Source organism: Neopelma chrysocephalum, unplaced genomic scaffold, assembly GCF_003984885.1.
Source record: "Neopelma chrysocephalum unplaced genomic scaffold, ASM398488v2 Primary Assembly neopelma1_73b, whole genome shotgun sequence".
In the NCBI taxonomy this organism is placed as follows: Eukaryota; Metazoa; Chordata; class Aves; order Passeriformes; family Pipridae; genus Neopelma; species Neopelma chrysocephalum.
The window spans coordinates 377,265-395,659 of NW_020897734.1; the positions used below are offsets into that span (position 1 = coordinate 377,265).

Here is an 18,395-nt window from a genome sequence, read left to right on the forward strand (position 1 = left end):
TTTTCTGGTCCCCTAGAATAAAGTACTTGCAACCTATTGCCTATTCCCTTCCATTCCACTAAAATAATTGTTTTTTCAGGTTTCACAGATACTTTGCTCTAATGTTTCAAATCTTGTGATTTACAGTGTAATACATTGTCATTATCTCTGACAGCCTCATCTGTACATAGCTTACTACTTTTTATGGAGTAGGTATTAAATCCTGACAATTCAAAGTAGTGTTTTTCATTTGCTCCATGCCCTGCTAGTTCACTCAGTATTTGTTTCCATATCTTACTTTTTTGTTTGGTTTTGTGGTTTTTTTCTGCTGTTTGCTATTTATTTTCCCACTTCAGTCAAATTCCCAAATAAGAAGTAAAAACTAGATTTAAGTAGGAATTCTTACCTGACATTTTCTCTCATCCCCCCTATAGTCTGATAAACCATTGGACACACTTATTTTGAGGAAAGCTTTGCCTTTAGGTCACTAAAACATTAGAATTTTTAAGTTTTCTGTCTAAATCTCAAAACTTAGCTAATTTTGATTTTGTTTCAAAGTGGGGTTTGAAACTAGTCCTGTTTTGTGGCTCAGTGTTTAACATATTTGCTTGTTCCTTCCTTTTTTAAATCAAATTTCTTCCTAGTTCCTCTAACCCATTTAGCAGTGTTGGCAGTAAGGTTAATGCTGTGCTGAATGGACTGAAATCTCCCTTCACTGCACTGGCAATGAGCCAAGTCCTGTGGAAAAAGACAGCTTAATTTAAGCAATCTTATCACCATGGTAATAGCTCCTCTAAAGGGACACTGAGGTACCAGACCATAACCCTGGGATTCAATTATCATTAATTTATATAAAACTTCGAAGTACTAGAATAATAAGAGAAGTATTTGGGGTTCAAGGCAGTTATGATTTTCAGTTACTATTCAGCAATATTTCAGAGCCCTAAACTTTGATTATGTCTCTAAACACTTGAAAACTTGGAGAGTTTTGGAGTGCAAGAAGTATATTCAGATCATCACATAGATGGAGTCATTCCTTTCTCCATTATACTGTTATTTAAGGTGCATATTTATGACTAGCTGGATTTTTTTCTTAAAATATCTTGATTATAATTCTCTTACATATGTGGGGGGATCTTGACAAAAAGCAAGAGATTTATTCTGTACTAGGGTTTTCCTTTGTTCTTTTTAAATCAAGCATATACTTGTTTGTGCTCTTCAAAAAGTACATTGATAGCCTTTCAAATCACGGGCACCTGTACACAGTCCCTTTCTGTGTAAGCTGGAGTAGTTCTAGAAGCAAAAATAATTAAATAAAAATACATATCTAGATACACACTGACAGGGTTTGGTGTGAACTCTTAGCAAGGTTTGTTCTTTCTCCTTGGTCTCTGCATTTGAGCATCCTGTGGGTCTTGTGAATCGTTCCTCCAGTGCAGAGATACAAAAAGCACTATTGTGCCTACCTTTTTTTCCCAGTTCAATGTTTCCATAGCAAACAGAATGGCTTTAACAGCTCCCAAGACAGACAGGTGTTGATGATCATAAGCCACCAAGCAGGGAGACAATTTCTGTTTGAGCATTGCAATTCATTAGGAACCTGTTTGCCAATGGAACCTACTCCTGAGCTAAATGACCAGATTTGGGGCTATTCCAAGAATAAATGCAGGGGAGGGCTTCCTTTATGATCTTTTCTTCAAATCATGTCGGGCAGTATTTGCTGTTGTAACATTTCACTTGTATTTTCTCATTTTCTACCTAATTAAACAATAAATCTGACCAGTATAGAGGCTGACCATATTAAAAACAGACACATGGCAAAGGGTTTTAAATTCAGTCTGAGTCCCGTGTGTTTTCACTGCACAGCAGAAAATATCTAAAAATATTTCAGGCTTCTGAATTGTAAAAGATAAATTGAAAACTGTAAATATGACCCTGAACTTAAAATAAAAGCCGTAAATATGACCTTGAATTTAATAATGTGAGAATGAAGGTGTCTTTAATGAAAATAAAAATACAAACATTTGTCAGCTGCAATGAAGTACAGTTTTCATGTCAGCAGCAATGGTACTTGAGGGTCCTGCTTTTGAATAATTTGAGATCCAGTCACTAAGGACAATAAGGTGATTTAAATTGTTCATATACTCTATTGTATTTTTTCTTTGTGAGAAGCTCTGGTGTGGGCTTCCCTGGAATTTGTGTAAGGGTTTTTTATGCAGGCTAACTATAGTAACTTGAACAATCACACTGCAGATACTCTTTGCTCATTATTTTGAATAATGTTATGGTTTATAAAGTTATAACTAAAAGTATGTTCCTATTTTACGACCACCAATGAGCAAGCAGCCTGTTAGCTTTCCATGAAACACAGTGTTTCCACTTACATACCCAAAAATAGACTAAATCTAAATGTTGAAAGACAAATATAATTACAGCTTAATACAAAGAGAGTGAGAAAGGGTCAGAGATATGCAAATTATTCTACCTTTTCATTTCAAAGGAAATCTGATATGTGTGTGTAATGTTCTTGCCTGGAAATGTGCATCTATTCCCAGGATAGCTACTTCTAGGAAAACTGTTTTGGAAGACTAACTAGTATTCACATAGTTAATGTGATACACCTCTTGTCAAGTAAAATTTGTGTTATTTGTCCCAGTAGCTATACAGCTTGGATTAGACCATGTGCATGTGCATGTGAGTGTAGGTATTTGGAAGTAGACTCAAATGCTGGTAATAAAACCCAGTTAGAATATGCATGAATATTCATAGGAGGAAATCCGTGGCAGAGAGAACTGTGGGGAAACTACTTCAGTTGCTCATTCCTTTCTTTGTTTTAAGTTATGCTTCTAACCACAGAATATAGGCAACAGAACAGACCTATACAAGAGTAATTTATGTCCTCCATGTGGTAATGTTTTGTTGTGGTTTTTTTAAATTAAATAGCCAATAAAACCAAAAAGTAGTTGTATTTTGGACAACTGGTCCATTTTAGAAACTGTTCCTGATTGATTTTGGCACTGTCCTATATCTATATAATTATTGTCCCAGATTTCTGCCAGGGACTTGAAGGTTTAGCCACCTGGTTAACAGGCTTAGTTTGCCTTACAGCAACAGCAGACAAGTGAGTCAGCATTGCATCATTTCTTGTTCTGTACTAAAGTGAAAAGTAAAGGATACAGATTCCTTTTACATCCTTTCACATCCAGGGTCACAGGGCTGAGTTTTCAAATGCTATATAAAGAAAATGTGAGTGAATAAAGGGAAGCAATTTTATATGAATGATTCAAAAAGCAAGTCAAGCTCAAAGAGGAAATTTTAACAAAGCAGTTCTATTCCCAAAGGCAAATCTCCAGGGAGTTTCAAATTTATTTCAATTACGCATATAAAAATAGAATTATAAAATAAATTAAATAAATAGTTTTCATAGCCATTTCCCTCGTCTTTCACCCATGAGAATTCTTGTTCCTACAGTTCTTGTACACAAAAAGGTGAAACAAAGCAGATAAAATTATAGGTCAGATTCTATCTATAATGATATGTCAAGTCTTATATTCAGATACAGCTTCCCTGGGTTGGTTTTCAAGAGGAGGGTATAGTGTGTGTATCTTCGTTCTCAAGTAGGTGTCTTGTACTATATTCTTACTTCACAATATCTGTCTTGTTTTTATCCTGTATAGTTTGCTGCATGACATATGCCAGATTTATAAAGAGAGGTTCCTATTCTGATTATTATCTAAGTTTAGAAGTTTCCTCTTTTTTTCCCCCTCACATTCAGATACAGAATAGAATGGGTAAAAAATCCTGAAAGAGCAAATTTCTGCTTCTTACCAATGTCACAGGAAATATGAAGTAACTTAGAATAAGTACCAATGGGCTCCTTGTTGATGTTTGCCAAAGTGGATGGGCAAATGTATCATTTCCAAATCCCTTTTGACTACTGTCTTCATATAGTTTCTGGTTATACCAAAAATCAGAATCCTTCTTACGTTTCAGCTACTGTGCCTCTTAAAAATTCCCTTTGCACTTCTGTTGACATCTAAAGGAATTATTTCAATTAAACATTGGTACAGATATACAGTTATATGCATTACATGCAGTTATAAAATTTAGCTCAAAAGAAATTGAGAATTTTCAGTGATTGGACTGAAGTCTTCTTAATTTTCCTATCACAAAGCTTTGCAGCAATTAGTAATGCTTAAAGTAACTATTTCTCAAATGTGAAACACACACAAGTATAAATGTCTTCCTACTTGGTTTATGCAGGATAAATGCAGACTGATTTTTTGGCCAAGGTATAGCAAGATTTGAGTTTCTAACTCATCAGGCGACTCCCTTTCAAATCTGCTTTTGTTCTTCGTTTTTCCTCTTACAAACCTGTAATTTTTAATAGAAATGTAAAGAAAGCATGTCATGGGAACAGATGAAGGTGGACTTCTAGGTCTACAAATGCTTGGCACTGAGTAATTGCATAGAGCTGAGAGAAGTGATACCAAGCCCTTGACAAAGTTGAGGGATGTTTCTGCAGTACTGGGATAGAAACATATTTTCTCAGAATTTAATTACGGAATTCTGTGTGGGGTTAATCTGGTTTCTGTAATAATATTATGTTGCCGCCACGTGAATTCAGTTGGGATGTTGCTTCACAAGTAGCTTTTATAAGACTTAAATTACTATTCCAGATAAGAAGCCAAAAGTACATAACGCAATATCCTGATAGAGTGTTAGGCTCAGAGAACTCTTCTCTAACCTTCTCTTAGCTGAGAATTCATCATTTGTATGAACTGCACTCTTGGAGTTATCTGCCGTCCCTCTCGAGGTTAAACGAGCGCTCAGATGAGCCCTGTGAAAGTGCTTCTTTCCAGAATGGAATTGGTTCTGCCATCAGCAGGACTGAGAGGTCTAATTTCATGCCTTGTGTCACCTGAACTCCCCAATAACTCCCTTCCCTCAGTGCTTTTCTCTTTACTGAGCACGTCAGGGCGGGTCGAGACCTGGCTGCTGATGAACCTCTGTGTGTTGTGCTTCACTCCCCAGCGTGTGCTGTGCTGGACACTGGGTGGGCAGCAAGAGGGGCTTGGAGAGGGCAAAGAGCTGAGTTTGGCAAAGGAAGCTCACTGGGCCTTTTGCTGGTTTTATTGCATTCAGGGAGCGGGGGATGGTGGTGTTCAGGGCTTTAATCCTACCCCACCGCAATTTTTTTGAGTCTGGTAGGATCTTTTTCTTCCACTTAACTTCAATTGAGAGGATGCAAAGTTCAAAATCTTTACATTTGTAGCGATGAACAGATGGGTAGGCAGGCAAAGAGGGGTGGTTATCTCCAAGAGGAAGTGTTTTCCAACTCCCTCTTCTATAAATGAAGTTATTACTGAGCCTTTAATATTTATTTATGTATTGGAATTATCAGTGTAATATTAAGTGACTTTTATTTCACAAATAAATGCCTTACAGATTAGGTCCTATATTTCTCTTTTTAAGAGAATATTATCATCTTCCTCATGGATGTTTTTGATGTTTTTGTGAACATTTAGAATTTCTCCACTTGGAAGGAGTGGTGTTATAAATTAACCTTATAAATTCTCTGATTTTTCTTGTGTTCCCAGTTTACAAAAAAAAAAAAAGCCTCAGCTTTTCTCCACGATCAAATATTAAAGCACACACCAGGCTGCAGTCACATCTAAACTTTTGAACTGCAGGTTTTATTATTTTGCTCTTTAGAGAGAGTGTCTGATTTTTATAGAATTGATAGCAACAGTTTAGCATGTCCTGACATCCTTTGGGAACAGTGGTGTGCTCAGACAGATGAGGAGTCGTCTGAGTTTATGAGAACATAGTCACAGTCTAGCTTTGGAAATTTGTCTTTGTGCCACCAGTGTTTTTCAAATTCTATAGAAATGTCTTTGGGTACTCAATATACTCTCAGAAAAATGGAAGGCATAAACAACTGGGTTTTTGAACGTGTTCTCAACATTATTTCACTAGTAGCTCAGTTTCAGTGTACCATTGCTTCAGAATTTCAGTTTTATTACAAATTAGAGCGATTTAAATTCTACTCTGTGTGAATGGAGTCATCTGTCCAAAACAGAGTGAGCTGGATCCAGCTTCTGTGCTCTCTTCTGATAATAAAGGAGTCCCTCTGCACACTGGCATTTTATCATCAAGTCCCTTTTATAAATCCCTGTGCAAGAGAATGAAGTTATTCCTGGCTATTGATTGGAGGCTGTTAGGGCCTTAATAATAACAACTTTCAGTTGAGCATTTCCTTCCCTTTACCTCTGATACCTTTGAGCTATGCACTATAAAGGACAATCTATACTGCCAATATCAGACCTTTTTGCTGCAGTTTCCAAAAAATTTAAATGAGAAATTATCAAATAAGTAGTTTTTGTCATTATGTCTTGAACACATAAAGCAAGTAAAGAACAATTAACTTTTTATATTTATAATATTTGTGTATATATATATATGTATATGTATATATGCATACATACTTCTTATATGTATATGCTTATATCTTATAACATTATATGGTGATTCTGCTTCTATTTCTTTGAATATCGATGGGAATTTTGCCTTGACATTCTTTCCTACCAGAAGTCTGAGTGACTGTATCTTAGCTGCTGACTGAGAAGTAAAGCTTCCCATACTTGCAAAAGCCTCCATGTGTGACAATGAAGCATTGAATCCAAAATAACCAGCTGTGATCTCATGGCCTGGTAGGAAGGAAGCAGGTTTATAAAGTCCTGTAGGCAGTTCTATTACTTCATTTAAATGTATTATTTTGCTATATTTGAGTTTAGAATTTTTGAACTTAATGAGTCACGGGTAACATTACAATGTTCAGAGCATTGCCATCTCTATAATGTATATATCTACAGCTGTGAAAGTCAGTGGGAAGGAAAACTAGGCTGTGTTGTATGATATAATGCCAGAATCTGCACTCAGTCAGGGTTAATTGTCCTGTTTTGTCCGAGTGTGGTTCACTTGGGTAATTATTATGATGAGGAGTAACTAGTACTCAAATGTCATTCTCATGGTTTAATCATAAGATTCCTGATTCATAGACACTGTAAACAGTGATGCAAGCTAACCTGTATTCTCATTTACCTTCTTTTTTATGTAACTATCTGAATAAAGGGCCCTTTAGAAGACAAAACTGCTCTGTAATACCTTTTTATTTTCTATAATCTGGCATTTTGAAAATTGTAACCTTTCTTTTAAAATCTTATAATGGAAATACATAATATCATACTCATTACGTGATTTTAGCAATTACCTTTTCAGGAACATGTATTTACAATATTCTTAAAGTCAAATGTCACAGTATAACCATGTTTCATACTCTTGAGTGTTTGATCCTGCATACATCCTGCTGTGTATCCATCAAAGAAATTCTGCCAGCACGGATTGATTGATCCACATATGCATTCAAAAACTTTTCTTGTGCTTTGCTGAAGGGTGTAAAGGTACTTTTGCCATTGGGAAGATTCTGGATCATGTCAGCATTGGCCAGTTAATTTCAGCTGAAAAGTGCCTGTGATTTTTGGCTTGCAGGAATCACAGTGTCGTAAGATTCTAAACACAAGGTCCTTCTTCAGTTTTGGCAGAAACAACTGAGGGCAACCTGTACCCCCAGCACAGGTGATATGGTAGGGCTTGTCTGAACTGCAGGTTGGTGGTTGCTTCACATCAGTCTGGGTCCCAGAACAAGAGCTGGCAACCTCGAGAGAGTTGAGTGCTGGTCTCTGGGAAATGCCTCTCTGAGTTGGGGTACTCAGCAGAAAGTCTGCGGAGACTCAGGCTGAAACAATCCTCCAGTGGCAGCCCTGTGGCTGAGGTGGGCCTTGTTCTTTCATGCTGTGTAGTGTCAATGCCATTTCCCTTGCTTTCTCATGGCTTGAGACAGGGGAACACCGAGATGTTCTAAACTTCTTTGGGTGCAGGCTGTGGCATGAGATATAGATGTGCACCTGTGAGAAAAGAGTGAACTGAAGAAGTTTGCTCCCTTGGATAAAACAAAGGAAAGAAGGTCCAAAGAAAGTTGGTGTTTCCAAAAGAAGAAGTGGTTGGTATGGTCAGCCCTGAACTTGTCCTTTTTGCCACAATTTTGAGTACATAACACAATAAGCTATTATTTAACATTAAATAACCTTTCCCAAATTCTCTTGGAGAGCACTTGACAGTCCTGAAAACCACCCTTTGTCCTATAAGCAACCACTTTATATTTCTGCACTAGAGCCTGTTCTGCAAGGCACATTTCTGTACCTTATTTTTTGTGCTAATGTAAGTCTTTGCTATTTTTTCTTGAAGGCAATCAGTCCTGAAAAGTATGCTGAAATAGGTCTCCAAATGAATTCTTTCCTAGTGTGTTTGAGAATCACCCCAGTAGGCAAAAGCATTTGAAGAAAAACTGCTCTCAAAATAGCTCAATTAAGAACGGTAAAGAAATTGTACTTGCCTATACAGTAACTGCAGTCCTTCAAAATGGATTATCCTTGTAGATCAGGTGACTAAGTAATCACCTTTTTTTTTTTTGCTGTTATTTCCTATATTCCATGGTAAAAAATAAATGGTCAGAGTAGTAAGTGGCTTCAGCATATTGTGGGTACTCCTGGTGAGGTGAACTCAGTTATGTGTTTCTGGATGGAGTGGGTACTGCTGGCAACAGTTCCCTTGTCTCTGGCACACTTGTGTACAAGGCACACAGGGGCTGCTCGTCTTTGGAGGATCCCAGGTACTCTGCTGAGAAACAACCTTTCCTTAGCAATACTCTGAAACACTGGGAGGATAGTTTAGAATTCATTTATATTATACGAATTCACTAAAAAATCTTGTGGTGTAGTTGAAAAACTTCCAGTACAGAGGGTATTGAAATACATTTCCCTGTCTTTGATATTTTCTGTGGATATGTGCAGTATTTACCACACTGTGCTTACATGGGGCAGTAGAACCACACAGTGCTTATATAGTTCCTTTTGCTTTTTACATCACAAAGTGGTTTTAACAACATTGTTCTTTGTCTTCTTTTTGTAGGCATTTCCTGTTTAAACATGGATCTGGGTCTTCAGCCATCTTCAGCGCAGCCAGTCAGAACTATCCCTTAACATCCAACACTGTTTACTCCCCACCTCCTAGGCCTCTTCCTAGAAGCACCTTTTCCAGGCCTGCCTTCACTTTTAACAAACCTTACAGGTGTTGCAACTGGAAGTGCACAGCTCTGAGTGCCACTGCCATCACGGTGACCCTGGCGCTGTTGCTGGCCTATGTTATCGGTAAGCCCTGCTTCCTCCCTCTGCTGAATTATCCTTTATCTTCTCTGTTCTGTTGTCTTGCCTTCTTTATACTTACACAAATCATGCTTTACTATTAATTTGCCATTGGTGCTTTGTAAATTCTGGCTGACAAAACACCACGTTGGCCAAAGGTTGAACACAACATGGAATTCTCATTGACTTTCTACTCTGTTGACCTTGATGCTGCCTAACAGAGAAAAAAGTATTATTCAAGATTACATGTTTATACTAGCAGAGGACTCCTACTGATTTTAATTGCTGTTATATTTTCTTAAATTAAACATTTGATTTTCTATTAAGCCTTACAACATTGTTGCTCTTAAAGAATTGTCTGGTAATGTTTGATGGTATTTAGCCTTGCTACCTTTAGTTCAATTCTTCGGTCTCTTCACCATTTAAATCTTTATCATTTTTCCTCTCAATTGTTATATCATTGGCTAGAATGACAACTAGCTCTAAAAATACATAGGATTTTACACCATGTGTTCAAAGATACATTTTGTTATCACTTTATTGAATTCATGTTTAAAAAAAATGTTACATAGTACCTAACTGTAATTTTGTTAGCAAAATATATTGACAGGATTTATTCGAGTAGCTCAAAACGGCTTCCTGGGGTTTGTTTTTGGAAGACAGATATATTGAAGGTGGGCTTGAAGTCAGTGTAGTTACAATGTACATAGGGGAACAAGTCTTCGTGATTTACTACATGACGTTTTGCCTGAACTGTAATTATCACATTGTTTTTTCAATCTGAATTAAAAATATTAAAGAACATTCTGTGTGTAGAATCTTAGAATATGACTGTGGCTTCTGTAAACATAGGAAAATCTAATTAGTTTTTTCTGTCTCACACACAGAGACAGTTTGGTTTAGATGCCAGTTGAGAGGTGGCAGGAACCAGAGTATCCTTGACAATCTTATAGTTTGAATGGGAATAACTCCAGGTTTGCCTGAAAGAGTACTTGGTAAAACTTGACAGACATCCAAGTACAGATACTTCCAAACCAATAAGTGGCCACTGATTTTCTATATTCTGTGAATAAATGTCTGTATGGTGAAATTCATTACAATTGCAATCATTTCTTGTTTTCCACTGGGTTGGATTTTTTTTCTTTGTCCCATAGTGACAAAGTTTTGGTTACTGTCAGCAAGATGCTCATCAGGAGGGATTTTTTTCTAACATCCTCATCTAATGCATATGGGAAAGCAGATTTGATCATTTCTGGTGTATGATGATTTGAAAGCACCTGAGGATCTCGTAAGCTCCATTAATTGCAGATTTACATAACAGCTGGTGAGCATATGCCCTCGGTTAGGACTGGCTGTATAATTTTTGCAGCCTCATCTGTTTGCTACACATATATCCCACCCACACCATTTAGACTTTATCTGGATGAAGCACTGCCTGTTTCATCCCTTTTTAGATTTCAGTCTGCCACTGAAATTTCTGTAACTTTCCAGGGATATACTGGTGCGTGTCATCGGCCTGAGAAGGCTGGAAGCACTCCTTGTCACCATGAATTAAAAAGCTCTGTGTGAATCTCCTTTAGATGTGTCTGTATTGGGCGTAGCTTGGTACATAAGGGCGTAACATGTTCTCTTTAGTTAGACAGAAGCAGGTAAAATAGAGGTGTCTTTGCGTTTTATAAATTATTATTTTTTTCTCCTTATGTTTTCTGTGGAAAAATACAAATTTCTGAACCAGGAATTCTCATTCAGAAAACTTTCAAGATGCCATTATTTGCTCTTGTTTGCCCCTAGACATTTTTCAGTTGCATAAGCTTTCCTGCAGATTCAGGTAGTATTAGTTAGCTTATTCCAAGTTAATATTCCTGCTGCCCATCTCTGTTTGGTTAAATATTTAAATAAGTTTATGATCTCTTCTTATGACTCAGGTGCCTTAGTTCTTTCCCTTTCGTTAGGTATGAATAATAGCATATAAACTGTTTTCAAAGTTCACTGCTCTGTAGGCTTGCATATTTTTCACTTCAAAAATTGAAATGTGCATGTTTTAAATAAGAGTAGTTGAATATAGAAAATCAGACTGTATGTAACACTCTGAAGTTAAAATTCACTCCCCCAGATATTTTCTCTTTGCTCACCATGATTCAGGTCCCACAGTCCTGTCTCCAGGCAGGTTTTCTTCAAGTCAAAGAAAGTTGTCTCTGAGCAATCGCTACAGACTTGGGCCCAAACAGTAAAACAGAACTCATTTTAATTTCAGGACCAAACTTAACCTGGGATCAGCTTAACAGTTGTTACTGGAAGAATAAGGGGGACTTTGTAAAGGCAAAATTGTTTTCATCATATATTTTGGCACAGCCTGCATTAACTTACGAGCTGCAATTTCAGGCCAACCGAATATTGGTCTGTGTTGCTATATAGGGTATAAAATACCCTGTAATTGTGTAATGTTATTGAAAATATTCTCTTTTTTTGAACTAATTGCAATAAAAACTTAAGCAATTAAAGAAGAAATTTGACCAAAAATTTTAAGAGTAAATTAGGCAAATCCAAGAAGTAGAATAAGAAATGTAACATTTTTTTGGTTTTTTCAGCACCACCTCATTTTCTTTAAGCCCAATAAAATGGGTGATGTGGCTGCTCATCTAGTCAGTTATTTTTAGCCCATTAGCAAGTTGGATTTTTCTTCCATGATACTTTACCATTTTATCAGCAGCTGATTTGGACTTGCAAATCACTGGTCCTATTGATCAAAGGTGCTGAACTCCTACTGCTCCTATTGATTTCAGCAGGTGATGCAAATGTTCAGTGCCTCTGAAAATTGCATCTCATGTTCCTGGATTTAACCATCCCTGACTGTGAAATGGCTATTTTATATACAAATGTATTCTCAAGTATGAATATGAAGTTGTCCCTATCCTTCATGATATTATCACTATTTATGAGTATGCACTGGAGATGGGTGTTGGGTCTTAAATTATATTCACATGGAGGGTAAGGAAATTAAAGCCTCTTTGCTGCCTGCCACTGTGACCTGCCATTTCTTACTCCGTGTACGAGGTAGAGGAGTGATGGTTTCAACATTGGGAAGGGCCAGGCCAGATTTTAAGGACAGATGCATCTCAGTGCATAGGTTTATGACATTGGTTGCATAGCTTTAAACAATATAAAATAGTAACAAAAATAGAAATTATGCAGGGAAGGCTCAAGGGGAAAATATGCTGATTTACACTGGAGAATAGAATGGTATAGTAAACAATGCTAAATTTCAGGGTTATGTAAAAGCTGTGATGGAGAGGCACAACCCTGAAATGTCATTGAACTCCTTAGTGGGAGAACTCTCCCTGGGACAGGTTCATCAGGGTCTCACAGCTGGGAATCGTGGTGTCTGCTCTCTCAGATCCTGAGTCTTACTGAGAAATTTGATATTGTCACAAATCTCTAAGTACTCAGAGGAGAAAGTCTGACAACATCTGCTGTTGTCTAAGATTAGGTTTGGTTTGTTCCTAAGTCTAAAATACAAGTCAGTAATGAGAAATGAAACCATCATCCCTTTAGGAGGATTGCAGGAGAGGGGGAGTATATTTGTATTTTCAGGTATAAAAATATGTTAACTATAAAGAGAAGAATGCTTGAGGAAGAGGAGAATGCTGAGGGTTAAGATGGCTATACCAAATACATGGAAATATATGGAAAAATTCTAATTTCATCATGCCTTAATTGGTCCAAAATAACTTAGCACTTTAATATGGATTTAAAGAAAGTACTCTTAAGACTGAATCACATATTAACAGTCTCAAATTTTCAGATTTGTTTAGAGCAGAATGAAGTGGTATTTTCTTTATAAAATGAGCTTACAGAAGATCACCCCTTCTGTAGGTCAGGATCAGAACTTTGACTCTTATTTGTGTGCAGATATTTTCACATTGCTTCACCTTTACTGGAACTGAGGCACCGATGCATCTGTGGCTTCATGCCACAGTAAAATCCAGTTTTATAAGCAGAACCTGCTAGCAGTTACAGAAACAAATAATTTTCTGGCACTTAGTCAGAGCAGGTGCAGAAAGAGTAGTCAGCTGCTGGTATACAGTCTATTACAGCTCTTCTAAAGTCTGGGCTTCAGGGAGATGATCTACTGAGATTCTGTAAAATAACTGGAAACAGCAGAGAAAGCTAAACAGAAGCCTTGAGTGGAGGTCAGCAATTTGGAGGGACTTCACATTTGCAGGATTTTTGTCCTCTGAAGTTCATCTCGCAGGTTGTAAGTGCTTATTGCACAGGACTTTTTTGACGTCTCCTCACTACCGAGTGTCTCTTTTGCACCGGAGCCAAGGCTCTTATTCATATTCTGCCAAACATGTAGCACCGGAGTTGACAAGCTGTGCTTACACAGAAGGTAGATAAGAATAAATTAAATTAGATCATTGGCTTCGTAGCAGATGGTGGGTTAATCCAGTTTACAAAGCGAGTGCTGAAAAAATTGCTTGTATCTTTGTGAATATTTACTTTAGTGTGCCGTGGAATTGTGGGGACTGAGGTAGACAATCTGGAAGTGTCAGTTTGTTTTGTTTCAATGTTGAATAAAATAAGAAATCTGGCTATTTACTTCAGAGGTGAAGACCCAGGCTTTGGTTCTGAGCATGGCCCGACTGGTTTCACTTACAGCAGTAACATGAAGCAACCAGAAACCTGCCTCTGGATAGAGAAAATCCCTTAGGCAGCATAAAGTAACACTGGCTTTTTATCTCTTTGTTCCATGAAGGAAATTTATGGAAATGGTAGATGATGTAGGCCTTTAATATATCTTTTTCTGCAAGAGATCTGTTTTATACCTAATAATTATTTTTTATCTAAGAAGCATAATAAATTACCAAGGAAAGCTCTGTACTACGTGTAGGATCTTCTGTATTGGAGAGAGAGAGATCATTTAAAGTTACCCTGTGCAGCTCCACTGTGCAGCATGGCCAGGGTAAGGAGGAAGAAATTTAGGTTCACCATATTCCTGTGACATCCTCCAGTCTTTTCAGATCCACTGACTACAGACTGCTCCACATTTAGCATTTGCTATAACATCCGTAGTGCATCTTAAAAATAAAAAAAAAAAATTCTACTTTTGTGTTACAATTTTATCAGAAACTTTGAATTAAACGGGGCTATCTAATAAAATATTAGTGAAATATAGCTATGGTAGCATCCGTCCTATAAGACCTATCTCCAAACATTATGTAAGGAGGGTCAAATTCTGCCTTCAGATACATTTTCCTGCCTTCAGATCACCTCAGTGAAAGCAACGTGCAACTCTGCTCAGGGCAACATGCAAAAAAATTGCACAGAGCAAAGTAATAATGTAAAAGGTTGACAGAAGCATTATACTGGAGGTTCAAGGAAAGCCAAGAAAGAGTATCTTTTCAGATGAGCTTTGCAGTAGGATAGAAGAACCAAGGAAAGAGAGAAATCAAGTTGGAAGTTCAAGAATGCCGGGTAAAGAAGCGCGGTTGCTACCAGCAGGGAGAATATTGCACTCAGCTGTCAGAGGAGAGGTTCAGTTAGGCCAGCTGAGGGGATGTTAGGGACTGATGCTCCTGCTGACTCACCACAGCTCCTCCTAACAGAAGTAGGAATTTTGCAATCGTGTCAGCTAACAAGCTGTTTCACCTCCACTTGCCTGGTAGTCCTTGGGTTCTGCCTGAAGCTGTAGCAGTTCACCAGTGACCTTGTGCACCCCACTAGTAGCTGAAGTATTTTAGGTGCTGCAAAATACAGGGTATGTGATTGCAGAAATTTTTTTGGAATGCCAGATAGGCAGAGCCAAAGTAGCTTTTGCTTTTTCTGTAATATGTGTAGTCATCAAACCTCAAAGGCTGTTTTGTGTTCTGTGTGAACCTGAGCTACATCATGTAATGCATCTTTAATCCTAATGGTGGGTTGCGTACTTTTAGTCAGCAACCAGCCCTCAGGAGTACTGCAGTCAAGGTCTTCTTGTGTAAACATCAGTCTGAAAGGTTGAACTCTGAGTAAAGGGCAGAGGCCTTCATCAGAAAGTGAATCTCTCTCCTTTTTACCCAGCCCAGTGCTAAGTTGGACAGAGAGATGGTATCATCTTCTATTTGGTCTACGGAGTAGGATCTTATAGCTGGGCATTACACATGGGAAATACAGCTGAGAACCTTGCAAAGGGATTTATGCTGTGGGAAATGACATTGTGGCCCACAGTTGAATTGCATTTTCTGTGCCCCTTTGTGTAAAAGGAGAAAATCAAAAGCAAGAAATCCACTAGAAAAATCAAAGGGAAAATAACTCAAAAGAGAAGTTCTTTTGAGCTTTTTAATGAAATTCAATACATGCCTACTTATTTCTAAAGAGATTTGAGAGACAGAGATTTGAAAGTTTTATGTAATCTTATTTGGTGAAATAACTGTATATTTAAAACATAGTGTACATATGTTGTAGGAAACAAGATTTGTAGGAATTATGTATACCCTAGGTAAAAGAAAAGGATCACAGAAAATGAAGAGACAAGGTAGGGCTCTGTGTCTACTAAATAAACATTTATTATTCCCTGTAGTTAACTTCTGAAAAAGGTATATGTAGGAATGAATGGCTTTACTGGTGTATGTGGTCTGCTTAGTGTCAGTGACACCTGGATCTGAAGGTAATTTCTCGATAGCTAAAACCAACGCAATAAAAATTGGAATGATTTTAAGACTGCAAGGTGACCAGGTTTCTACAGTGCTAGAAGTCATTCAGTTCAGTTCAAGCAGACGTTATTTTCACAGCAATGTGCTTTGTTCTTCAAGCACTCAGTTGTGCCCATTTTTTTGGTGCAAATCTGGCCCACCGGTGCCCGATGTCACCTCCCATGGACAGCAAGTCTGAGGCTGGCAGAGACCATCATTATCTACAACGCAGTTGGTGTTTCTCAGGGAGGAAGCTGACTGTCAAACGTAGATACAGATACTTTTGCCAGCTTGCCAGGCTTTGGCACGAGCTATAAAAACAACGGCACTTCCTCAGCCTGAAGGAAGATGAAGCAAGTAAATGATTGGAATTAGTGCAAGTGGATGACAACACACACAGAGTGTGTGATCTGGAAAAGACAGGCAGTAAGGAAAAGGTGCAGTACACATTCAGCCCTTGCTTTGTGACATACCCTCTGCAGCACATGCAAATGCTGTCTTAGGAAATTATGTGTGCAGTTGTGTTTTGCTTCTAGTGTTGATCTGTTTGAAGTGCTGATGTAATTATTTGCATTAGTATAAATGAAATGTAAATTCTTTAGTTATCAGTCCCATTGAACTTTGTTCCATTTTGTTGTTATTAACTCTTTAAATGATAATAATGTCTAGAAGCTCAAGCCTGGAGCAAGAACAACTACTCTAGAGATGTCAAGGCATGTTGGGTTTTGTTGTACCTTCCGTATGTAGAAGTAATCTGTCTTGCATTAAGAAACTCAAAGCTCAGACCTTAGCTCTGTGTGATCTGACTGCAAGACCCTTTTCAAAGTATTAGCATGGTGCCTTGGTGATTTCAATCCTGTAGAATATGAAGTAATCCAGGCAAGTCTCTGGCTTGAGTTCTCACAACTGACAGTAGAGTAAGCTTCTAATATCTCTTCTGGGGAGTGGGTATCTGCTGCCCAGTGATTTGTCTTCAGAGCCCAAATCTGATGGTGAGTCAGTGATTTGAGAATCCAGTAAATTTGTCTTTCTTCTTCTGAAGCCAATATAAAAAATATAAATGAGTCACAAATACTGTCACCTCACTAATTCAATAGAAATGCTCTCATTTGCTTCATTTGGATCATGTAGCTGTAGTTGGGTGACCCAGGAGTGCACAGATCTGGAATTAATGACTGTAGATTAACAGCTTTGCATTCCTGTGATAGTTTTGGCAAGCCCCTGCTGGGAATCCATTCAAGGCTTGGGATTTTGTTAAATTTTTATACTTTAACTTTTCAGCATGCAAGGGAGGCTTGTGAGCAGACATGTGGGAAATGGACTCCAAGTTTCTTGGTTGTCTTGAGATTTTTTCCTTGAAGTACGTGCAAGCGCAGAATAAAACTATGTACTTTCTTAGTGCAAGACCCATTCTAGATCACACTTCTCCTGAGAGTCTCTGAGGTTCCTACATGATTCAGGAAGAGCAAATATATTGCCTTTTAGTCTCCCACTGTGGGCAGATCCTAGTCAGTGCAAATTGCTGCATGTGGCTAAAGAGCTGCTGCTCGAGCTTTGCTCTTTACGTGACAATTTCAGCTCCTCAGTGGGGGTGATCCTCAGTTCATATTTTAGTGGGTCATCTGTCCTTCCTGCTGACTTATTTCAATGCTAAGGCAACCTCTTCCTTGGAATACTTTGCCCTTCTCAGTAAGACCTAGGTAATTGTCTAGACTGACTGCAGTATAATATTATGTTAAAATAAGATCCTCTGTTGCTGTCTTTCTCCTACCATCCTTTGAGGCCTCAGATCAGAAACAAAGAGAGGAAAGCAGAAAACACAAATGGGTCTGCGAGCTAAGTAGAGTAGGCAGCTCCTGTGTATGGTAATAAGGATAATTTATAACTTCCTAAAAGAATTATTTAGTAGATTTCATAGTGCATACATAAATAACAATTATATTTCTGTTAATTTGTGTTGTAAAATAATTACATGTATTTTAGATCTAGAGCCAGCTTTTTATCTGCAGTGCAATTCTAGACTAAATCTATGGAGTCGGTGTTTTTACTAATGTTTAACCTAAATGAAAAGATTTGGAAATGCAGTGGGCACATTTTTACTTAGAATGGGTTGGAGAGGTGAGAAGTTGTTGTCAATGCTTTAATCAACAAACTGAGCTCTTTGAGAGTCAAGAGCTGAGGAACAACATTGATGTAACATTAGAATCTGTCACACAATATTGAATTTATTCAACTGTTATCCTTTTAATTGCAAGTATTTCCATTAATTGCTGTAGAAATTCATCACCCTGACCTGGCTGAGCTCCAAAAAAAAGTGTGGAAACTAATTAAACATTGAGTTTTAAGGTAAAATAGTAAATTGCTCATTAGCCCCCTTGAAATGCTGATTTATTACTAACAGAACAAAGTAATACTTGACTTTGCAGAAACTGGGTCATCACATTCTTTCGTAGTCTCACTGAAGGTGCTGTAGCTTAGACAT

General features: G+C 37.8%; 1 protein-coding gene across 6 annotated transcripts in view; it reads left to right on the forward strand.

Annotated features, from left to right (window-relative positions):
- Positions 1 to 18,395, forward strand: part of TENM1 (teneurin transmembrane protein 1) — a 511,156-nt gene that overhangs the window by 359,237 nt on the left and 133,524 nt on the right. For all 6 annotated transcript variants that reach the window (XM_027687147.1, XM_027687148.1, XM_027687146.1 and 3 more), the window contains one exon: positions 9,010 to 9,248. In XM_027687147.1, coding sequence (XP_027542948.1) covers positions 9,010 to 9,248 — 239 coding nt within the window. The remainder of the gene's footprint in view (positions 1 to 9,009; positions 9,249 to 18,395) is intronic.